Raw genomic sequence first — 25,250 nt, 5'->3', positions numbered from 1 at the left:
TTGATGTGAACGCTGATGGCGTCTGTAAGAAGGCAAACCAACGCCTATTCTTTTTAAGAAAGCTGAGGAGTTTCAATGTAGGTAGGACAACCATTAAATTGTTCTATTCTGCTTTCATCAAATCTGTTCTTTCTTTTAACACTGTCTGTGGGTTTGATTATCTGAGCCTTAAAAACAAGTTGGAAAAAGTGGTGAAGTTGGGCCGTAAGATCACTGGTGATACTTCACCCCTAAATCTCTGTCTGTTGTCTCAGACTCTCAGCATCCCCTCCATGTTGAGTTTCAGATGCTTCCATCAGGTTTTGCCTCCCTAAATGCAGCACTAAGCGCTTATCTTAACCAGCAGTGACCACTCATGTTCATGTGTGATACTGGATACTGTGTGTTATGTACTCATGACTACTGTCTGTATCTCAAATTGCCCCTGTGGGACACTGAAGTTTTACCTTACCTTACCCTACATACTGCCACATAATCTAGTGTATGTCTACTGTGTTGACATTTAGTTATGGTTTCATATATCAGCCTCTAGCTCACTAAATAACACACACTGAGCTTTTGGTTAGTTCACGTGTCCTTTTGTGGTGCAAAGCTTTTGTCAACCTGACAAATCCTTTTATTGTATGTGACAAAAGAAAAACACAAACTATGGATCAGCCTTTAGAGGAGTGTTTTACTCTCTGAACCTCTGTGAAACTGGACTGCTAGTCTGTATTGCTAGTTGTTTTTAATTCTTCTAATGCTGGATTAAAGTGACTTACTGCAGGATAGATAGATCTCGTGTCAGGAGCAGAGTCACTTTAAGATTTACTGTATAAAGCCTTGCCCAGTGTGATTACAGCCTGCTTTTAGCCCCCTGCATTTGGCACCGTGATACAGCAACTCCACTCTGACGACTTATGTGATTTATATTTTTTAATTCACTTAAAGCATGTACATTATCTGCAACTTTTACATCTAGGTCAGTTTCAAAGCTGCCTCCTCTCTTATCTCGGCTCCTCAGATGTACAGCATAGAAAAACAGCTGTCTCACTGTAAACAATGATAACCAAACACAATGAGGATCCATCCAGACTTTCCTTGTTTACATTATATGAGTCCTCTGCTCAGCACTGCAGGGGGCAGGAATGCAGAGTAGCATGTTTATAATGTGTTTCTAAAGGGAACTTAAGGCTTGTAAACACATTATCAATGAAAGTAAATTAGCTTAAATAACTTGTGCATAATGATATGAGCAGTGCTAAAGCCAGATATCCTCCACTAATGGAGCAGCTGTTTCCTCTGGGAGGATGACACCATGAGGCCAGCAGGAAACAGATCAGGCTCTGTATTACATTAACTAGTGAAGTGGTATTTTTATGATGTATCACTCCTTATGGACATCTACAGACCGTAATCCTCCATAAATTAGTTCCACATGTCAACCACCAGCTGTGTTGAAGGTTATATTGTACATGCTCGATTCCTCAAAGTGATATGATTTATCCTATCGTGCATCTCTCTACCATAAAGTGAAATCTGCAGAACAGTGTCCACTTAAATGACGGAGAAAAAAAACTCCAGCACTGACGGCCATGTGACTCCTCTGCTGTAATACACTTCCTAATTTAATCAGACACGCGTGTAAACCACAGACATCAGCGTCAAATCAAATTTCATGTCATGTGACAAGCCGGCCGAAACTCATCCAGCATCTGCGTTCAGTGTGAAACATCATCTCAAATGTAAACTTGTCATGAACTCACTGTACGGCGGAGAATGACAAGACGAATACACACATGCACACATACTGTCATCTTGTGTGGGTCAGCATTCACTGTCTAATATTTCCACAAAATACCTTTGCAGTGCAGAGACATCAACAGTTGTATGGCCTGTACTGTAGCACTGTTAAGTGAAGCAGCTGGCGCCAATTATGCCCTTAACTGGGTTGATGGCCACACCTGGGAGTAGCATGTTTGATTACACTGCACACACAGCAGACGCATTAATCCTTTTTTAAATTAAACGAGAAAAACTCTCTCAGTTCATCTCAAATTGCCCAGTAAACTACTAGAGTGGTGATGTGCAGGGTGAAACATGCAGCAGACTAGTGTAGCAAATCCACCTCTGCCTATTCTCTGATGGCTCTTTTTGTTTACAAAAGACAGATTTGGTAATGACTTTATTGTTTTAAGTTGATAACATTTTCAGGATGAACAAATTTATCTTGTTCTTGTTCCTCTATCTTGTTTCTAAAATGCTGCTGACATGTTGTACTTTACATGTGATAAACAAAACATCTGTACATTTATTAAAGTAACATTTTGAATGCAGGAGTTTGTACACAAAGTGGATTTAGCCGAACCAATCACATAAAACAAGTGTATAAATATCACACAGTCACACAGATAACATGATAGCCCTGGTCACCAGCTCTACAGCCAGTTAAACCCTTTGACCTCCTGATGGCCGTCACCCGTGACATTCAGGTCACATTTTGCTCGTGTTTATTACGCAGTAACATTCAGTTGCTCTGCTCACTCCTGGGTGTGGACCTGAGAAGGTCAGGTCAGGTGACAGATGACTAGTGAAACATAATCCAATACAGTGTGAGATATAATGTGGATCAGGTCAGAACGTCTGGGAGCCTGAAATGAGCTGTAATGAGTTTTACAAGTGGATGAGAATGGGTGCTGGACTTCTATTTGAATGTTTGCAGTTTCCCATTACACACACTGTGTTGACCTATTTTGTGTTTCAGGTATGAGGGTATTTTCGTCATAGCAAGGTGCAACTGTAATCAAGGTTGGATCCATCTAGACATATCTTTGGTGCCAAAAAGGTCAGAAGGGATCCCTCTGTGTTGAAAAGATTTAACTGCACGTGACGACATTTTTTAAAGAGTCAAAACGGTGTGATTAAGTGTTTAGATAAGGTTGTAATCATGCTATAAGGCTGCTTTCACACCTGTAGTTTGGTTCATTTGGTCCAGATCAGGGTGAAAATGATTCACTGTTGCACATAGCTCAGGTGCAGTTTCACTTCACACTGACTTTATACGAACAAACCAAGAGGAGTAAACATGAATTCATAAAGACTGACAGACACGTTGATTGGATAGTTTTGGCCTCATCATCCTGCATCATCAGGACTCACGTGGGGAAATCAGGCTCTGGTGACTGACAGAGGATTATGCAACATTTTAATGCCTCTGATGTGTTTTGTGGTGTCACAAGAAGCTCATGAAAAAACTGATAATAACCATTACAAGCATTACTAGACTGCAAATCGATCGCACGTTATGAGTAATGATTAACAGGTAGCGACAGGACAAAAAGAGGGATCGTGCACAGTCATGATTCACGGCTTATTCCTGCGGGATCAGTGACACACTTTTTAATTGACTTAATGAACTGACAGCCTACACGGAGGTGAATACAAGCACAATAGTTTTAACAGCTTTTGACATTATTAATGAGGGGAGAAAAATCTATGCCAACATGCATACTTGTTACCATGGTGACTAAATGATTTGCATAAAAGGTTACATAAAGGTTATGTAAAAAGGTTCATTTCTTGTTTTACTGTCCTACATATGAAGACATAAGGAATGTACTTTTCAGTAAGGTGACCTCTATCTATGATGATTTCTTTTGGCTGGATGATCATGAAAAATTTGAGTTTTGTTTCAGAAATGGAGCCTTCTTTGTGCCTTTTCCCCGCCTTTTCAAGCAGTCTCAGTTTGTTTGTTTGATCCGCACCAGGGATCGATCAACAGCTTCCACACCAGCCCACATGAACTGTACTAACTGTATGGGAAAACAGACCTGAGTTTGTTTTAACTAAACCAAACAAGTTAATTGTGACAGCACCCTGAGTCTACAACAGTTATCAGATTGCATGACCCAAAAGAGCAAAGAGCCAGGACAGCAGAATCAGTGGCCATGATGTACCGCCAGATCTCTCTGCAGGATCATATAGAGGTAAGATGTGACTGCTTGCAGGGGCCACTAGCTTTACTGTCACCAAGTGTCATTCACAGGTCATCAATCTGTCAACAGCCTGACCCACAGTCAGGTTGTGTGCCACTCAGTTGACGAAGCAAAATCTAATACAATTTTACTTGAGACTGTGTGAATGTATTCAATGACCTAAATTTCAGTCACAGTATGCATGTGGCACACACTAATAACAGTTTCTCCGTCTTCCTCACCGTGCTGGATGATGCCATGCTCAAGGAGCCTTCGTCCCAGCTGCTCTGCCTCCTCCCTGGTTGGCATCTCCCCCTCCTGTAGCAGCCAGTCGATAAACTCAGAAGCCACCAGCGCCCGCTCAAATGTCCCGCCCTCCTCCTCCCTGGTTTGTAATAGGTTGTTTTCTGTGGTCATCAGTCTTTGGAGAGAAGAGAGCAAAGTTTTGTTAATTTAACTGGTTAGGAAATCAAAGAGACAGACCGGTGGGTGCATTTAAAAAGCAATCCAGTCCACACTTAAATTTAAGCAATTCATATTTAGCTTTTGGTGTGAACTGTGAATAAATTTAGCATTTTGAATCAATTTAGATTTTTACCTACAATTCAGTATTCTTGACTGTATCAGGGAAAGCAATGAGAATATGCTAGAACATTAATTTTGCAGCTCTCTCTGACTTCTCCATAGCAACAGCTGGCAGCGCTAATGTACTCCGGTAGTGTTTTATGCAGTACATACATACCTGATGGAAAAAAATGTGAGTTCTCAGAAATGCTGCAACATTTATAACCACTAGCCATAACATGACCCTATAGTGCTGTTTAATTATCCAAGAGATGCGTTCAGTGTTCAGTGAAACTGCGGCTATTGTGAAAAGTGAAGCTTTTTTTAAGTGGGAATTCCCAGCAGGGAAAATCATCCAAAGCAGCCACTCTGCCTTTTTCTTTACTCTGTAATCTGCTCAGTCAAAACACACAAACACTGCACTGTCTCTGGATGAGCACTAAAGCCACACAAGTGAAGCTTAAAACTAAATTAATGTTATTCCTACAGCTTCGTGCACCAGAACTACACATCAGATTAGCACAATGACAATAATACATGACAGTAATTACGTCAGAAAAACCCTCGAGATTTGCTTCACTGACAGTCAGTGGAGGTTTGGAAAGGCTTTCATAAAGTTTCTACAAAAAAAAAAACACAAAATATCACCACTGAGCAGTAGTTCACGGCTGTTTTATTTAACGATGTGTGAATTCTGAGCAGTGTTTATCAGAGGATTACATGAAGCGAGTGGTGTGATCTCTTCTGGATGACACACACACACACACACACATACACACTCAAACAAACACAATCAGACAAGTACACACATGCACAAAACAGAATTGCTGACTCTCTCCCTTTAAGCACACACTCACACCTGTCGCTCACAGCCAAACACACTGTCGCCTGAACATTCACACAGTATCAGTCAGCCAGGCAGTGGTTGTAAGAAACAATAAGCTTTCTGTGACACACCTGGGCATGTCACAACATGCGCTGGTGATGAGCTGCGCCATCAAAGAGACAGAGATACTAAACGTTCCACATCGCTGTTGGCTCTGTTTTGTTGGCCGTAATTACATTCCCACATTCTGGTTTTAATGGCTATCAATCATTCACTGAACTGTCAACTGTACACACCAAACAGTTAAATACAGACAGGAAGGTTTCATTTATAGACGTAATAGCAGCTTGAAGATTTGATGGAATGCTTAGAATATTAACTGAACTGATATTATGGGAAAGTTGTCAGATGAAGCCTCACAATATTTGCATCCTATAGCTAACGCTTCATCTCCACCAATTCTAGAACTATTTGTTTCCTACAGAGTAGACTCACAAATCAGACGCTTTGCTTAACTAAAGACTGATGACTTTCTCCCTGATTTTGTGTTTAGATGGGCGGATACGATTTCAGAGTTTAAAAAAACTCCCTGCGTTGCAGAACCAATAGTAAATCCGCAGGGCGGTCCTTCGGTGGCTCGTTTAACTCTTGTGCTCGTAAACATAGTCCGACTAGAAACACGTGTAGCGGTACAAAATGGCTCAAGTCGCTGCAAGTCCTTCATTTCCACAATCTTGTGGACTGAGCACACGTTTGATATTGAGTTAAATCTCTCGGCATCCATTTTCAAGCTCTCTGTGTGTTTGTGTCCTTGCGGACGAGAAAAGGGGGAGCGCACATTTCCGGGAGGGCGTGTCCTTTTCAAAAATGCAAGAGGCGTTGCTTTGTTGCCGGCCGTTTTTGCCGGTGTGTTAAACACACTTTAGAAAGGAGTGTCACCAGACTATCAGAAGCCGGAGATCTCTGATTGACTGGTGGCGAGACTACCTACAGAGAGCAGGAGAAATCACGGAGTCAGTGGTGGGGTGTTGTGGTGAGTTTAGATGAGGGGTTGCTGTGCGTTCGCTGGTCTGTATTTGCATAAAGTAGACAAAGGCAAATCATGCATTCTCTCGTCCAATCGTCCACTATTAACAGGCAAATCGTCCATTATTTGATTATATTAGCTTAGAGTAAGGGGAAGGTATAATAAGTTTTCTTCTTCCTGCTCCTTTCTGACCAAGGAGGGTATAAATTGAGGGTTGCACTGTTGTTGTATTTTGCCCAGGTTGGAACAAATAAAATAAATAAATAAAATAAATAGAGATGTAATTTTATGCAAATGAGTCCATCCAGTGCGATGTAGCTGGCTCATGAAACTTGGACCAAGCTATCAAACTAGGCAACATCCTTCTAAAATGAAACAAGATACGACATTGACTTTTTCTTGCCTTAAGTGTTTTCATCAATAGATTTTGGTGATTAGATTGTTTAGATGGAATAACAGAAAGTTTATGAGCAGGCCACCATGTTTTTTTTCTGTTTGGGTTACAGGGTTAGAGCAGAGAACCCGAGACCGCCCAACTAGTATGCATTTATCCAATCAGGTGCATTCCATGACACTAACCATTAGAGAATCAGAACCCACCAACTTTTTCGGTGGGTGCACCAATCAAGTGAGTGGAGCAGTGTGTCCCCTAGCATCCTTGCTGGATCTGGTGGGAAGGCACTGTTGGACTCCAGGCTTGGAAACTTTAAGTGTCACCAACCTAATTAGACAGTTCAAACCGGGTAGAAGAACCAGTGCTGTCTATCTGTCAGTGAATGGATAATCTTTAAATCTCTCTGAACTTAAACGTGGGAGTGACTTTTTTTTCACAGGTTCATGTAATTCAAGAGATTAAATGAAAAGACTGATGGATGGTGGGTGACAGGAATACTTAGATGTGCTTATTATATGCTTTAACTTTCTTTGCAAGTTAGACAAGAAGATTGATAGCACTCTCATGTTTGTAGGCTACATATGAAGCTACAGCCAGGAGACAGTTAGCCTAGCTTAGCATAATGACTTGAAGCAGGGTGAAACACATTGCTCTGTTCTGTCCTAAGGTAACAAAATCCACAAATCAGCACCTCTAGGGACCACTTCCTTTTCCTGGAGTCGCTGCTGGTTGACTGGCGACTGCTCCCGGAAGTTACTTGGATTTTCCACACTATCGGGTCCATAGAGCAAGCAAACTAGAAACTAACTGCGCCTCAGAGGCTAGCTTCCACTGGCCAAACGGATACCGTCCGGTTTGGCTGGTAACTTGAAAGGGGATGAAAATCATTTACACAGGCAGCTCTTCAAGACTTTAAAATTGATATTGGACCAATTGGAGCAAATGCTGATTGTGAAAAGAGTCATTTCATTGTGGTTGTGATGCTCAAAAAAATATATCCACTGATTTACAGACATGTCTTTTGTCATGTAAGCCTTGAGGGCAAGTCTTTTTGGGCCCAATGGCACCAGGTGACAGACCCAGTTGTAATTCCACATTTGGCCACTAGGTAAAACTGGCTCCAAAGCCTGGCACTGTTCCTGAGGGTTTGGTCACAGCCAAGAAGTAGTCAAGGATGTCAGCCTTAGAGGTGCTGGTTGGCAGATTCTGTTACCTTTGGACAGAGCCAGGCTAGCTGATTCCCTATGTTTCCAGTCTTTATGCTGAGCTAAGCTGATTGGCTACTGGCTCGGGCTACATATTTACTGATATGAGAGCAATATTGATTTTCTCATCTTACTGTCAGCAGGAAAGCAAATAAGCATGTTTCTGTTTGGCACGGTCAAGCTATCAGCGTGATTATTGTTTATACATTTCACATGAGAGAATTTAACACAGGATGCAGAACATTAGTGGTAAAACCTCCAGAGAGCTGGAAAACAGCGTCTAATTTAATGAAACTAAATGACGATCCTAATATGTAAAATTAGACTAAATGAAACCTGAATCAGGTGCAGCTTGTAAAAAGCCTCCTCTCTGCAAATCCTCAGAGTTCTGTCTGCCAGAAAAATCCCCTTTGTGTGCTTTATTCAATGCAGGTCCACATTTCAAGAGAAGAATTACATTGTCATTACACTTGGTCCCGAGGTGAAATTTCTCAAAGTTCAGCTGTGGGTTGAGTTAAATATATAACTGCAGCTTAAATGCATTAAAGAAAACCATGTGAGGTGCACACCCAGGACCACTCAAGTCCTTCACTCATGTAAAGTCAACACACGACAGAACAGGTAACTTTGTTTATGTGTCAAAATTTGATAGATTAGTAGCTTTTGTGGGACAACTGCCCACATTAACATCCAACACCATAATACAACTGTTGAAAGACCTGGACATAATGTTCCATGAGACGTGGCTGTGCACACAATGGCATTTAATCTCTTTAAACATGTTAAGTCAACAGATCATGTTATGTTAGCTCAGGGGGATTGACTCAACGTACTGTATTCAGTAAACCACTGTGATTTCAAGAACAGCATCTTGGGTATTACATAGATTATTATGCAAGCCGTGAGACTGTATATACAGTATGTAAATGGATCATGATAACTTAAAGTGGGACAAGGCGAGCTGCCGTGACCTGGTTATGCACTCAGCGTAGGTGTTCAGTCAGCGTACCTAACTCAGCTGGAGTGGTGCCCACTGAGACGTGTTTGTGAGACCACCAAGCTTTTACCTGCTCTCAGATTTGGTCTTGCATGAAGGTGGGGCACTGAAGACTCTCAAGGGACATGTAAAATCAAAAATACGGCTTTAAGGGTCATTTGAAGGACACGTGAGAGCAGTGAGCACGTCAGAGTGTCACTGGTAGTGAAATGTTTTAGGGGGAAAAAGTCCCAAATTAACAGAAACTAATAAACAATGGATAAAAACATCAGACCTAGAATAATCTGACCTGGATGGTGATATGAAGGAAGATAAATGTTTTTTTCTTACCTTTAATTATTTAAAGTAATTTCTTTTAAGTGGAGCTGAAGTGGAAGAAATTAAGTTGTAAAAGCCTTCTTCTAATTTTATTCTATTTTTTTGCATTTACTTAACAATAGAGGCCCCAAGCTCAGTATTATAGAGCATTACTACTTCATAAAACAAAGTCTGTGCTTACAATAATACTTTCTATTAGCAACACTTTTCTAAATAAGAGAGGAGATGCTACACGTTTACATCATAGTAATGTGGGGTTTTTTCTAGTTTAGGTTGGTTTGCTTGTGGGTTTGGTCTCAATATCTTATAAAAGTATCTAGTGTAAATGTTAAAAATACAAAAAAAAATATTTCACCTCATTGAGAACCATCATTTAGAAAATAGGACCAAAGTTGTTGCTGTTTCCTACATGACCAATGTCTCAGAAAGTTTACATACGCAATTTACGCAACACTTTCCCACTTCATGACCCCATTTCAGCTGCACCGTGGCCACTTGACATCTAAATGACTCTGAACTCTGTGTATTTCTGTTACACAAACAGGCTATCAAACATCTGCTGTAAACCTTTAATGACTTACAACTTTCTCATGTCAAAGCTGTTTTATTTGTATAGCTCTTAATCTCTGTTACAGCCTCCTAAGGCCACAGAGACCTCATGGAATGACAAATAAATGATAACGTTACTTTCTGTACTTATCAGCACTTTCAGTACAGATTAGCACAACTTTAAAATCATCCAGCCCAGTTCAAATATGAAATGTTCAAATGCTTTTATGGTAAAACTTTCTTTGCTAGTAACTCTCTATGTTGGACTTGATTTAATAAATAAAGACATTCCAGCGGTTATCAGTGAGTCATGTGGAAACATTAGGATCTACTCTCAAGCAGAGACAGCAGCTGATGTTGTTGGCCAGCTATTATCAGTTTTAACTTCGCCGTTCAGTTGCACGGACATCTTTTTACTTTATATCTGTGGTGCACATGATAACCCAGCACCAGCATGTTGATAAATGAAAGGTTGTGTTGCTCTGTCTTGATTTAGCAGCATGCATCTTATATGCATGTCACAGAAAAGGGCATGTGATGGATGTCTGGAATGCAGAAAATGGTCACCAACAGTTTAAGTGTATGCAATTTGTAGTTAATGGACTAAAACATGCAAAACGGTCCTTTAAGGACTGTGGTGCCCCGGCAGACAGTCAGTTAGGTGGAGTCTAAACTGAGTTGTTTTGTAGCCTTGAACAGACACATGGAACTTATAAGCAACGGAAACAGTGAAGGAGACAGTAGTCAAGTCTTTTTCACTGTCTCACACACACCAAGGTTCGCACTGATGCAGCAAAAGCTGATGCTCAGACACAGAATAAAGATGTGTGCACATCACAAGAGATAAGTACCTGCAAAGACTGTATTTCTTTCGTTCTCAAAGTATTGAGAATAAAGCTCAAATCTCAAATCACATTCAATTTCAAATTCAACAGAAATGGACTAAAAACGTGGACTTTTCATCAAGGTTGGTGGTTTGATAGCTACACTCACATGATAAATCTGGGTATGAAAGAAAGTGAAACAGCCAAGCTCAAAACTTCCTATTGCTCATACTGCAGTACCCTCCAGCAATGCACATAAACCACACCTCTGGTACTACTGGACCATCTACTGCAGGTGTGAATGTGTTAGTGTGAAGCAGGCCGCTCATGCTCAGTGAATCTACCCCTGATAAATACAGAATAGATTCAAGTGTTTTGATTCATTTACTCAAAAGGTCATTTTTTCCATTTAATAGTTCAATATGAGTATGACTAAAAGATAAATAATAAAGACATTCAACCACAATCTACAGTACACAAACACACACACACAAACAGTCAAAATGTTGAACAATTCATAAAAGGGCCTGTCAAACACTGTCGTCCCTGACTCACCCTGTCGCCTGGGAAATGCTATCAAAACAAGTGTTTGAAATGTTTTTCCTGTGGTTTGTTTACCGCGGTGTGTTTGTGTGTGTGTGTGTGTGTGTGTGTGTGTGTGCGCTAATTTGACAATTGACAGCACCAGAGATCAATGTGAGTGTGGATAGGGCTGTTTATTTTTCCAATGGAAACACTAGATGTGAATCTGGCTGCAGGGAGGGGTACTTGATGTAACACACCGTATGTTTACCATGTTCATCATTTTAGTTTAGCCTGTTAGCATGGCAACATTTGCCAATTAGCACTACACAGTACGTCAATTCTTTTGCAAGTACTTAGTCACAAAGAGGCTGAACAAATACAAATTTGGACCTGATGATGGTATTGGAGAAAAAATCAGGGGATCACTTACTATCAGTTCATCATCCTGAGGGAGACATGAGGGTGTGCACCAAATTTCATGGTAATCCATCTTACAATTGTTGAGATATTTCAGTCTGGACCAAATTGGATCACTGACCTACATTGCCATCCCTCAGGAAACTCCCCTGGCTAAAAAGAGCCTTTAGGTTTGCACCAACGTAAATTCAAGCCAGAAAAATCACCGCCTTTGGTGAATTTCAAGGATGAGTCAAGAAAATTTGTATTTATATAATCAATAAAACTAAATAAATAAAGAAACTAGAGGAGCAAAGCAGTTTATTGTTATGATCTGCTGTATGAAAATGCTGAGGCTGGCATGTGATGACGCCAAATTTATGTATAAAACAATGGCTTACATTGTGATGTACAGCTTATAATTTTCTGCCATGGCTTATTGTTTGTGGTTATTGGCCCTGGGGTATCCAGAAACCCAGAGAAACATCGAATTTGTTTTAGAAATACTTAAATGTAGATGAATCTTCGCAAACCTCTGACCGAAGCATATATTTCCACTCAGGCACACGGCTGGTTTCTTTTATGTTGCTACTTGTGCTATAAGTGTAGTGATGAAGCAACTCTAGTTTGCAAGCAAGCAACCACCAGACCAAGCTCGAGCGGTGTGTGCGTGGGTGTGTGTGTGTGTGTGTGTGTGTAAGTGTGTGTGTGTGTGTAGGTGTGTGTGTGTGTGTGTCCTGGGCTGCACCATGGTGATTACATAAACACATAGCTTTGAGAGCTGAGACGACAGATGTCTCCCCTTGGACTATTTCTTCCTCTTATGCAACTGCTGTGTGTGTGCGTATGTGTGTGTGCGTGCGTGTGTGTGTTTTCTCAGAAACAAACATGAAAAATAGGTCTCTGTTTACAAGAGTGGAAGTGTGTATGTGTCAAGAGAGGCACAGAAATATTGTTTACTCATGTCACAAAGAGGTGGCAGGATGCGTGGGGCAAGGAAGGGGAGTCAAGCTGTGTGTGTGTGTGTGTGTGTGTGTGTAGTATCGTGTGTGTGTCTGCACTTATTCGCAAACGCAGTGTGTGTGTGTGTGTGTGTGTGTGTGTGTGTGTGTGTGTGTATGTGAATCCAAAGCTGTAGAGATGCCACTGAGTGGAGCGGAGACACACAGAGAAAGACTTTGGGGTTACTATAGAAACAATTAGTCTCATCACTATTGGAACAACAGCATCAAAGGTACAGAGCTGATGACAAACATAAACAGTCCCATTAGCAGTGTCCTCTGCCCTCCTCTAAATCCTGCCTGTCTCTGGACAAACGCAATGAGTCATCATTTAGTCAAGTTGCTTCCAATATCCTCTGATTTTCCGATCCCTGCAGGCTTTTACCGTGGTTAAAAACCAGTTACGCTCAATACTGTGCCCTCTAATCTAATGGAACCCAATTTTACCAGCAAAACAAACTTTCTAAACGTTAATGGTGGCAGCATTTCTGATGCACTCAGTAAGCATGCCGTGGGGAATGCCAGCGACTCTCACAAAAAGAAACAAAGAGGAAGGCAGGAAATATGTGCATGCCAAGTGGGTTTGAGGTCTTAAGTGATTCAATAGCATCAGACTATGAAGTGATAGTTCACTGTTCATCATTTCAACAAGCTTCACCAGAACAATCTTTCAGGAAGTAAACCTAATATCTTAAAAACAAGTATTTATATCGGTGCATCACAGTTAAATATCTAGTAGCAGTAGCTATCTTGGCTCTGGAAGCAAAATCCGCCTTAGCAAAGCCCTGGGAACACTGCAGTTACGTCCAAAATCTGGGCGGTGTGCTGCCGGAGTCGGACGGCCTGAGAGCCAAGTGGTGTGCCAGACAGATTTACGGAGTGGAAGATTTAGTAGTTTGAGAATAAAGCTACAAACATAGGACTTTTTGGCTTGTTGTCAGGGGTTGGCAAGCTAACCACTATCGTAACCATGCGTCTTTTACTTCAAACGTGCAGCTGAATGCTACCTGTAAGCTGCACTGTGTCGTCTTGAAGTTTCATACATTCATTTTCTGTAACCACTTATCCTGTCCGGAGTTGCTGGAGCCTATCCCAGCTGACACTGGGCAAGAGGCTGAGTACACCCTGAGTATGTCACCAGACTATCGCAGGGGTGACACATATCTACACACACATCTAACCTGCATGTCTTTGGATGGTGGGAGGAAGCTGGAGTACCCGGAGAAAACCCACACTGACATGGGGAGCAGATGCAAACTCCGCACCCCGAGGTTTGAACCCCCCCACCCCAGGTTCAAACCAGGAACCTTCTTGCTGTGAGGCAACAACGCTAACCACTACACCACCATGCCACCTTCATATTTTTTCTCGACTCGCACAAGTAGGCGAGGATGGAGAGAACAAAGGGGAGAATTGCTGCGCCCAAGTCTTATGAAGGTCTGGAAAACCCTGCTGTTTATTCTGGCATCACGTTGGCTAAAATGTTGGTGACACTGTTTTGTAAACAAACACTTATGAAAACACAACCGGTAATATCGAGGTCAGCAAAATGATCAAGGTCATGTCCATACGTTATATGGTAAGTCAATAACAATATTATCGTGACAGGCCTACACATAACCCTGTTTCCAATCTCAATGCTAAGCTAAGCTAACCAGCTGCTGCTGCAAATTTAAATTTAGCACAAAGATATGAATGGTGTCCATCCTCACGTCTAATTCTCGATAAGAAAACTGATATAAAATATTCTTATAAAGCTAAAAGCTATAAAAGTGAAAGAGAAAATCAATGAAAATGATAAGAGATGCTCAAAAGGCCATTTCCCTTACTCCCACTTGTAGCTCCACTACCAAGAACACAACAGTGTGGTTGTGTTCGCGTTTCATGGCGTGTTTGTGTGTGTTCCTACTTCTCATAGATCCTCTGCCCCCTCATGAAGACTTTGGCTTCACTGTCCAATGGAAACGTGCCGTCGTCTTTGCGGAAGCGGTAAAACAGCTTCAGGTCTTTGAACTCCCGGTGCTCGTCACACACTGAAAACATACACATGCATGGAGGGTTTAGTTTTAAGGACACAACCAGTAAATGTGGGTTTAAGTAATGATGATAGAAAACAGTACAAGTGTCACATAATGGGATCATGGGAAGTCTGATTATGTTTGTATAAAGCAGTCCGAAAAATCTAAACATCATTAAATCATTAATCTGCAGCTGGGATGAGTTAATGCTGAATTGGCTCTGTTAAACTTCAACTGATGAAAAAGAGGCAGTCTGCTCTCTCTGTCTCTGTTTTCAGTGACTGGTTAAATGTGAAACAGGTAGTGAGACGCTACGTTGGAGCCAAATTGGCTGGGAGAGTCAAAGAATCATCTATTAAGAGGCACGGATTGTTCCCAGAAAATGTCAAGAAAGAAAGAAAGAAAGAAAGAAAGAGAGAGAGAGAGACAGGGAGAGACCCTTAACATTATGGAGAATGGAAACCACAGTTAAAGTGCATACAGTCCAAGACCAACCCCACACACTGTGCACACACACACAGCTCAGCCGTACCGTGGTGAATGATGCTCTGGTCCAATAGTTTCTGCATGATCTTAATGGCTGTGTCTCGGTCCGAGGCCTCCTTGTGTTCGATCAGCCAATCGATGAGCTCCTTGGCCACAAAGCAGTTTGGGTAAGTTCGCAGATGGTGCCGCCGATCCTTGATCACCTTACCCTCGTGGAGCCGCAGCCTAGAGGGCAGCAAACAAGCCGCAGAGGAGAAAAAAAAAAAAGTAGTATGACGCTAAACTTCTGGTTTATTAGCAAAAGACTGTGACAGAGAGAGTAATGACAAATGTTTAATGTGACAGTGCTTTAGTTATCTATATGAGCTGTATATTATAAATACATCTATTAAATAAAAATATATTTTAGTGATAGAAAACATGATTTATTTAAAGAACAAACAGAAGATTCATACAAGGTCAAATCTATGATTATAAAATTAGAGCAAATCAGTCCTCTGGCCTCAAGGGGAATGCATGGTGTTCTGCAGGGATTTATAATGTGACTATATTACATGATGACATGACATGCTTCTATAGATGACCTAAATGCTGGTTTCACATCATCAATGTGACCTCCTCCTGACCCTGATTATTGTGGAACAGCCCACCACAGCGTTAGCCAAGCTTCCTGCAGCTAGCCAGTTCCACTCCGTGCTGAGTCTGTGTGCAGCTGGCTAGCATCACTCCGGATTAGCAGTGACAGCCCTGGTCCAAGCCTGCCCAATAAAACCCATACACACTGTTCTGGGCAAACAACCTCAGCTAACAAGTTACAGATTTCACTGCCAACCCAGTGGAGCATCATCCTCTCCTCTGTTCAGCTTCTGATCTACCCATAAATCTTCTCACTTGGAACCACAAGACAAATCACCAGTCTTGCTGCTTCCTTAAAGGAGGCTCAGGTGCCAGACTACATGTTGTAGTAGGTGTTAGAGTTGGGTGATTGGACGAACATATTGGGCATCAGCAATTGGCTGTGTAAAATGTGGGTTGTTTGACTAAGTAAGACTGTTTTGGTAAGTTTTGAGCTTCTGTCAATTAGAATAAAGTGTTTTACAATGAGTTAACTAGGCAATTAATTTAGTCTTAGCTTGGGAAAAGAAAAAAACTTGAATATGGTTGTATTTTTCTGTTGAAGAAAACAGGTGTGAGACTTGAGTTTGGTTTGTTCATTTAATAAACCCAAAGAGCTAAGAGCTTGTGAAACATGGTAAACTTGAACACACACACACACACACACACACACACACACACACACACACACACACCTGTACGAATATATCAGCAAAAACCTGTTGCTGAGCTGTCATATCGCCCAGACTGAGTGGGAATTCTTGCTGTGTTGTTTTAACATGTTTTCACACAACAATATCTTACAAAAATGCACAAACAGCATTTCATATGATGTCTTACAAATTAGCACCCAGCAAGTTACCGCCCCTATTGGCCAGATTAGGTATTAGAAAAGAATCATGGTTAGCACATCATGTCACATACTTAACTTAAAAGAAGAAGACTTTAATAATCCCCACGAGGAAATTCAATTTCTTTTTACTCATTTGTCATATGCACACAGGCTCGAAATACACACACATGTACAAACCAGACCTATACATGCATTAAATGGAGAGATGCCAGCTGAGGGGGCTGCCTTGGACAGATGCCCCAAGCACTGGGGGTTCGGTGCCTTACTCAAGGGCATCTCAGCAGTGCCCAGGAGGCGAATTGGCACCTCTCCAGCTGCCATTCCACGCTCCATGTTTTTTCTGGATGGGGACTTGAGCTGGCAACCCTCCGGTTTCCAACCCAGGTCCCTATGGGCCCCCATAAATATATATAGGTCAGGTTTAGGAAAGTAAACGTATGTAGGCCAGGTTTAGGAAAGTTAAGACACATAGTTGCCTAGGGTCAGACCTTTGAAACTGCCCACTTCACTGAGTTTTAGTTGACTGATTCCGAGTGTAACCAGTTGACAATACTGTCTGATATCAAGCAAGGTATGTAGGTTAGGTTTAGGGAAGTAAAGTTACGTAGGTTAGGTTTAGGAAAGTAAAGTTACGTAGGTTAGGTTTAGGAAAGTAAAGTTACATAGGTTAGGTTTAGGAAAGTAAAGATCAAAGGTTAGGTTTAGGAAAGTAAAGATACATAGGTTAGGTTTAGGAAAGTAAAGTTACATAGGTTAGGTTTAGGAAAGTAAAGATACATAGGTTAGGTTTAGGAAAGTAAAGTTACATAGGTTAGGTTTAGGAAAGTAAAATTACATAGGTTAGGTTTAGTAAAGTAAAGTTAGGTAGGTCAGGGTTAGGAAAGTAAAGTTACATAGGTTAGGTTTAGGAAAAAGATCACGTTTAGCGTTGTCACTTTATGAACTTAACGTAAAGTAATGTACTTAACAACATGACAATGTGGTGATGTGCCTTAAAATAGTTCACTGGGTTTCACACGGGACACAAACACTGCTGTCTTGGGGTAAAGTCCTGTGTTTCTTGACCCATCCACCAAATTTCCTTTGGTGGACTTCCGCTCTTTTTACTACTTCCCTCTGTACTCTCGTCAGCATATCCGTCACTTGATCACAGCCTTCAAGATTATGTGGGTTATATTGTATTGTGGTTCATTACTTTTCGTGGGTATACATACAAACGGTGTATGAGAACAGCCTGGTTGATTTCTCTCTGCACTAGCATATCTTAAAGTTGTGATGGCTGAAACAATGACAAGCGAGAGCACTTCTGAATGAGTCTCTAGCCTCCAGCATGACTATAATGACTCTGAGTCCCAGGCTGCAAACATTCACGAAGCCTCCCTCTTTGTCACAGTCTGCCATGCTGCAACAAACCTTCTATTCACAACTATGAACTAGTCACAAGCCTTACTACAGCAGCTGCATGTGTCTGTGTGTCACGGTATCCATCTTTCCGTCTGCTTTTCGGCCCTGTGCCTGAAACAGATCTGCTCTAAGATACGTCAGTCGACATGATGGGCCACAAACATGTGATAAGATATTCGGAAAGAGCCAGTGTGCTGTTATCAGTACCAGGAACTAAGTCCCTCCATGCTCCGTGAGCTTGAGATAAAGGTGGTCAAACAAAAGGATTGGTTTAGGTACACTCCTTGCTTTTGTACCAGCTGTGTTTCATATCAGGTCTAATTTTAGTCTCATGAATTCAAGGTAAAGGAAGGTCGAGGTAAAACACTGAGGGAGAGCATCAATCATTAAACGGTCGAGTGTGTTAATACTGCAAACTGCTGACCTAAGCAGGTATGTTCACCATGTTACATTGTTAAAATTTTTAATTAGTAAACACTAAGTACAACTGAAGCTGATGGTAGTATCATTGTTTAGCAGGTATTTTGTCATAAATCAAAGCATTGGACTAATAAATCTTTTGACTTGATGATGGTGCTAGGAATATTCAAGACTCATTAGAGTTATTATAATTGATCAGGAGGAGGACATTAATTTTCTACCAAATTTCATTTCAATCCATCCAATACTTATCGACACATTTCACTCAAAACCAAAAATGTCAACCTCAACCTGAAAAGTTGATCACCAAAGTCAATAGCATTTATCCTCTGGGGACCACGAATGTCTTAACAAAATGTCTTAATAATTGTTAAGATATGTTAGTTTGGACCAAATGGGGCATGACACTGCCATCCTAAAAAGCTCTCAGCCTGCTATGTATGTCCAATATTCAGAAAGAAAGAGACTTAGAGACAGGGCACGAGCCTTGAATGTCACAACTCCGAGCCCTTTACCCCAGAACAGCAACGTCTCAGAGGCAAGGAGCTCCGGGACAGTCACCCTGACCAACCCATCGTTCACTGACACCAGTCACATTGCCAGCTGGCAGCCTCAGTATACAGCTGTGCCAGGGACACTTGCGCGCACACACACACACACACACACACTCAGTATACAGTGACAAACAGGGAAAACATACACTGATATTAAGCAAGACAACACTTAAGAGTATGTCCAGACACATATCTCTTGATGTGATGATGACTAATGTTGCTTTTTATGGTTCTTCAGAACACAACAATTACAGCGTGTACTTCTTCAGAAACAGCAGATGCTCCAACTCAGTCTATCCCACTCCGCTAGAAAACACAATTCAGTGGCGTATTCTCCTCATAGTTCAGTGGGGGGCTGAAATTCCTGGCATTGGTGCCATGCTTTACCTACTGAGCCTCTATTCATTGCTGGGAGCGTGTGCTAACCAACGCTACCGGGGGTTTGGGGGCCTTTCTTTACATACGATAGGTCAAAGGGTGCAGCGTGCCAAAACCGCTGCCAGGGTTACCGGTACAATTCCCTGATAGGATGAATGAGCAGGGCATGATAATGATTAGTAGGTTGATCACTCCCTGTGCAGCTCAAAGGGCAGTGTATTACTGGAGCAACAATAATGACTCATGTCATTCAGTGTCCTGCATCCTGCAGAATGTACAGATTACAATGCCTCAGGCTGAAATGTGTTATAGTATAAAGGTGAGGAGCAGCGGTGTGCATGGGGAGGGTCGAGCATGTGTGGATGCCTTTGTTTGGCTGTGCATGCTGCAGTGAGGCTGAAAATGCCTGTAGTCGCAGTTTGCAATGAGGGAGACCTACATGCATGATCACCTTGCTGTCAAACATGCTTAGAACAGCAACCTTATTTAGTGTGTCATGTCCTTGTTTATACTGATCTGGGCCACAAACAACATGCATGATTGGGCATGAAAACTAACTAAATGATTACTTAATTTTTTACTGGATTTACTAAGTCATAGCTGCAAATGTGGTGGTCAGTTTGCAGATGTTGAAGATAAAAATGACAGCTTCCCTCAATGTGTGACCTGCAAGCACACCCAGGGTCAGCAGGACTCCTGACCGGGACTGACAGACCTACCTCAGCTGTTCTCCGGTGACGAGCACCTCGGCCAGCCGCTCCAGCTCTGCAGCCTTCTTCTGCATGGTGTTCCCGATGCCGTCCATCTCTCTGCTAAACACAAGAGGCACAGACCCAGGGTGCCAGATATCCACACAAAAAATCACTAGTCTTGCATGTTTGTAAAATGCTGTGCAGCACAGAGCAGCTGTGTAGCTGACAAACACAGAAAGAGGAACGAATGGGTTGAAATACAAAGGCATGCGAGCATCCACGCGGTGATGATTTCAGAGAATAAACAAAGCACTGACACCTCGGTTTTTGCTTACCCTTCAAGCACCATTGAGAATGGAAAGAGAAGTCTGTCAGTTATTCCTTTGGTGTGTGAGGAGGGAAATTATCCCATCCCAGGAAGCATGCAACAATGCAGGCAGTCACAAGCTTCAACCCAGCCCTCAGTGTGCCAGCATCAGTCCACTTTCAATTCTTCGATAACCTCCAACACCTCCTGCACACACACATTCATGCATGCATGCATGCCGCGTCCCCTTTATGAATCCCTCTGTTTATCTGCTGCTGTTTGATGCAAAGCTTGTGGAAACAGCCGTGATTTCTCTAAGCGCTGGTTTGTTTGCCACCGACACTGACACACACACACACCACACGGGATGAACGCACGTTTTTCTCCACGGTGCAGCCAGTGCCCATCCACAAAGCCCCCGCATTGGGAGGACTCTGCTGTCGTCACTGGGGGAGTTAACCGGAGGGGCGGGGTTGTAGAGGCATGTGGGTGCGCTCGATTCAGACACCGCATGGTCCAGGGGAGAATTACAGGGGTGGGATGTGTGGATGCACTTTTAGTTTGTACACCTCTTTACTCTACATGCGTTTTTGTTATGTAAAACACAGACCTTGCAGTGTAAGAGCAAAACACCCACCCACCCACACACACACACACACACACACAGTTCATCAGCGTGTCTCCTTCCCACTCACCTCTCCATTCATTGTGTTCAATATAATCTTACACACCTTCAGTCTACCTACTGACAACAGCTGTAAACAGGATCACAAGCAAGCACTAAAGCAATAAAAATACAGCCTACTAAAAAAAAAAAAACAGATTCAGCGTGCAATGTGCAACATCCTGTACATAAATTCAATATACCAAAACAATGCGAGCCACACAGCCTCAGCAAATTAAAAAATGGTGTCATTTGCATTGATTTCATGACCCAAACACACCTTTATCACCTCATAGTAACAAAAAAAAAAACATATCTTCATCATCACAAACATCTGTCCAGTAGCTAAAAGCAAAAAAACAACAACAACAAAGAAGAAAAAGGATCCGGGTCATTGAAATACCTTGATAACGTGCAGGCAAGTTGTAGGCGTAAATAAACAAGAACACAGAAATGCCTTAGCACGTGCAGGCTGCCTACATGTGCTGCTCAACTTATCAAATATGTAACTAAATGAGCTGAGAGGGACAGACCAGTGAGGACAGGCAATGTTAAAATATCATGCAGAAGGTTAACTTTTTCTCAAAATACTTTCTAAAGCTTTGTTACACAGATGAAATTTAATGTGTCACTAACGCCCAGTTATATAAACTGAAGAAAGGAACTGTATCAAAATCCATTTTCTCATTTATGTTACTTTTTTAATTGCGTAACAATCACAAAGAGGGAGATTTGGATAAAAAAGAACAAATGCAATGCATGCTTTCAATCTCTGTGACAAATGTTAATTTAAAGTGACACAGATGTTATGCACAGAAATCATATCTTAACGAAGTAACAGCTTGCAAATTGGCCTGCGATTTACAACAGTTTCTGCTGTGAACATAAAACCAACGCCTCCACCCAGGACAGATGAAGTCATCTGGCTGTTCATTGGCTACACTAATAAGTGAGTGTGAGTGTGTGTTCTGCAGAGTAATGTTTTTGTGTGTGTGAATGTTTTCATGTATAATAGTTTATAACCTTCGCAAAAGGCGCAACATAACCTGCTGTATGTGTTTAAACTGAGAAGCAAGGAGCCAAAATCAAAACTGACACTGGAGAGCTTGAAAAGAAAAACATAAACCAGTCATAGATACAATGGAGCCATTGATTGTGGTGAAGGCACTTGAGTGCATTATATGCATTCTCATACTCTGTTCTCACTTAACCCAGTCCATTTGGGAAATGCTGGGGTCTACGTAGGGTAGCATGTCAACCCAAGTCTTCTCTTGTTCTGCGTTCAAACCTTCTGCAGGAGGCTGTATAACTTCGCCCATCTTTATTTCTACAACAGTGATGGCTTACTTTGAGGTTCTTTTAATTTAATTCATTCAATCTGTGTGTCAGTGTATAATTACTGACAAACATGTTAGTAAAAAGCTCCCATGATCTCTTTGTAACTAGAAGTTTACAGGCTGGTTCTTCTCATACATGTCTCATTATTACTTATAATTTATTTAATCGTTTGCTAATAAAAATCCTAGATATTTCACTTAGTATTTCACTTGATGGTTTATTTGTTGACACCATTGACTGTAAGTAAAAGTCTATGGTGGATGTCAAAGTCCGACAGCGACATCTGCTGGCTAATGGGGACATTGCAGGCAACGAGGGTTAATGATTTATTTCGTTTAATTAATGTGAGGCGTTGTTTTTTTGTGTGTTGTTAGATCATTAGCTCTGGGGACGCCAACCATCTCTGAATTATAACTATAAGGCAACATGTTTTGGCAGAAATATGCCTCTGAGAGTCAGAAATTTGTCTAATTGTTAGTTAGCTTACTTTTCAGGCCGAGTCGTTACCACTCGGCGGAGATTCGAGTCCGGCCTCGGCCTTACATGTCATCCCTTCTCTCATACCTACTATCAAATAAAGCAAATATAAACCAAAAGTCTGTTTTTAAAAAATCAATATCAGTCTACCCTTTTAAAACACCGAAGTACTGCTGCCTGCTTCTCCAACCTGGAGACGTACCGACCACCACTTACGCCATTCAGTAAACTCCACACTGTCCCTTTAAGAAGGTAATATGATCTACTTATAATCACGCGGGCCAGTGGCGCAATGGATAACGCGTCTGACTACGGATCAGAAGATTCTAGGTTCGACTCCTGGCTGGCTCGTCAATCTTTTTCAAGTTTCATCAGTGTCAGTGTGAGCATGACGATGTGTGTTTCTTTTAAAACCAAACCATGGGCCCTAAATATAAATAAAAACGTTTTACCAACAGTGTCTTTTGAGTGTATGTTGGTGGTCTTTGTTTTGGTCTTTTAATTGGTTTTGTTAATGAATTGCATTTAGATGTTTAACACTCGAAAATAACTTCACACACTTGACAGAGATAATTTGCGCCCTGCTAAATAATCAATTTCCTTCTCCCACCGCCTTTTTGAAAGACAGAAAGAGAGACAAAGAAATGCCCCCTTACAAATTAAATCCTTGCTGTGGGCTACGGTTAAGGTTCTTTTAAGTATTTGTTTATTAGTAGGCCTATGTGTTTATTTGTTGCGTCTTTATGTTATTTTGAATCATGATTTTAATAGTTTGATACTTTGTTTTATTACCAACCCATGTATTTTAGAGTGTTTCCATTGTCTTAGCATTTTTATTTGATGCACTTATATAGTTCTGATAAATTATATTCCATCAAAATATTTTAATTGTTTATTTATCCTACATTTTATATTTCTAACATTTTATTATGTATTGTATTTTAAATTTTATATTATCTAAACTGTCATTTTAACATAGCAACATTGATCAATGTAGCCTACCTAGACAGTGGTGAGCTAGCCAAAAAAGGAGCTTGCCTATATTGGTCCTTCCTCTGCCACTCCTGAGCATGTGGACGAAACCCATTTTTATTGTGTTTTAAATAACCCTTTATGGTTTTTATCAAAGAGCACTAAATATTTTTTACTCACCTTGTCCTCGTGCGCAGTGCTTTAACCATAACCTAATCCTAACCACTAAGGGGGACGCTACACATTAGCAGGAGGGAGACCATTTTCAATGAGGAAACACATTTTGGTACAAGACCAGTAAGTTTGGTTAATCTTGTGGTTGATCTGTAGAAAGTTAGGAAACATGTAGCTCAACCTATGCTGCGTTCATCCCAGACAAAACGTAGAAAAACGAAAACAGTAGTGTGTTGAACAGCCTGCTGTTTTACGTAGCCACACTGCCTTTTAATGTGGCGGGGTTTAGCTCAGTTCACTTGAAAGGGGTTTTATTGGCATGGAAAACTTAGGTTTACATTGCCTCATTTGAGGACATCACATTTTGGCTTTACTTGACTTTAAACTTCATTCTATTTAACTTAGACCTGTTGTCCTCGTTCGCTGACACTTTTTTGGCCCATCTAGAAGCCCTGATGGAGCGCCAAAAAGACGATCAAACTTCTAGAGAAGTAGAAGTTGTAACAAGGTTTCTGTTGGTGATCATACCAAAGGACCATTTGGACAATGCACTAATCCATGTAAAAACAAGATGGTAGCCATCTCTGCCGAGTCAGTCTGCAGTCGATCCTGAAACAAAAATGGTCCAAAACCTGATCACATTTTATAATTGAAACTTGTGTATTTATGATAAACAATGTTTGTAGTTTGATTGGTATACAAATATGACTAATTTTAGCAACAGTAATAAGCTAAGGCACTGTTAATTACGAAGTACTCGTTTGAGGACAATGGGACTTAATTATCAGAGGTGGCTTTTTCCTTGCCTCGGGTCTCGGTGCTTGGCCATGTCTCTTTAGTGATTGCTAGCGTGCGTGTGTGTGTGTGTGTGTGTGTGTGTGTGTGGTCGCATATGTGTATATATATGTATCTCTGTGGGGTGGGAGGGTTGGGTTTTCCTTTTTCTTTTTTATTTTCTGTTTTGGTTCTTTGTTGTTTTTAACCTCTGTGAGGCACCTTGTGTTACTGTTGTATGAAAAGTGCCATATAAATAAAGTTGATTTGATTTGATTTGATCGTCTGGTTTGAGGACATAGGGACTTAATTATCATTGACAATGTTTAGTTTTTTATATTTACTGTATCCTATTGATCCCAAATAACTAGGAGAAATTAAAAATGCACACCAAACAATGTGTGTGTTGGGTCTGAGGAGAATATTGAAAGCAGGTCTGCTTGCAAAAGTACCATGAAGTAGATATTCAATTGTCTTTACTGAAAGCAAGAGATATACAAGAGTACCATTACAACAGTAAAAGAAGAATCACATTAAAACTGAAG

General features: G+C 41.2%; 1 protein-coding gene and 1 non-coding gene across 3 annotated transcripts in view; one reads left to right on the top strand and one right to left on the bottom strand.

The window, feature by feature from the left end:
* The window catches only part of deptor (DEP domain containing MTOR-interacting protein), a 42,618-nt gene extending 21,898 nt beyond the window's left edge, over window positions 1-20,720 (bottom strand). The window contains exons 1-5 of one of the 2 annotated variants that reach the window (XM_033640554.2): window positions 20,335-20,720; window positions 20,027-20,119; window positions 15,130-15,308; window positions 14,489-14,612; window positions 4,196-4,374 (exon numbers count right to left, since the gene is read on the bottom strand). In XM_033640554.2, the coding sequence (XP_033496445.1) occupies window positions 4,196-4,374; window positions 14,489-14,612; window positions 15,130-15,308; window positions 20,027-20,119; window positions 20,335-20,348 (589 nt within the window). In that variant the 5' untranslated portion in view covers window positions 20,349-20,720. The remainder of the gene's footprint in view (window positions 1-4,195; window positions 4,375-14,488; window positions 14,613-15,129; window positions 15,309-20,026; window positions 20,120-20,334) is intronic. The other variant, XM_033640555.2, reaches the window with a different exon arrangement.
* A 2,343-nt stretch (window positions 20,721-23,063) lies between these two features.
* On the top strand, window positions 23,064-23,136 carry trnar-acg (transfer RNA arginine (anticodon ACG)). The gene has a single exon. It is a non-coding gene; the product is annotated as a tRNA-Arg (tRNA).
* Window positions 23,137-25,250: the final 2,114 nt, after the last annotated feature.

The sequence above is a fragment of the Epinephelus lanceolatus genome, chromosome 10 (assembly GCF_041903045.1).
Source record: "Epinephelus lanceolatus isolate andai-2023 chromosome 10, ASM4190304v1, whole genome shotgun sequence".
Classification (NCBI taxonomy): Eukaryota; Metazoa; Chordata; class Actinopteri; order Perciformes; family Serranidae; genus Epinephelus; species Epinephelus lanceolatus.
Note: the sequence above shows the minus strand (reverse complement) of the source record. Positions and strands in the feature narration are given on the sequence as shown.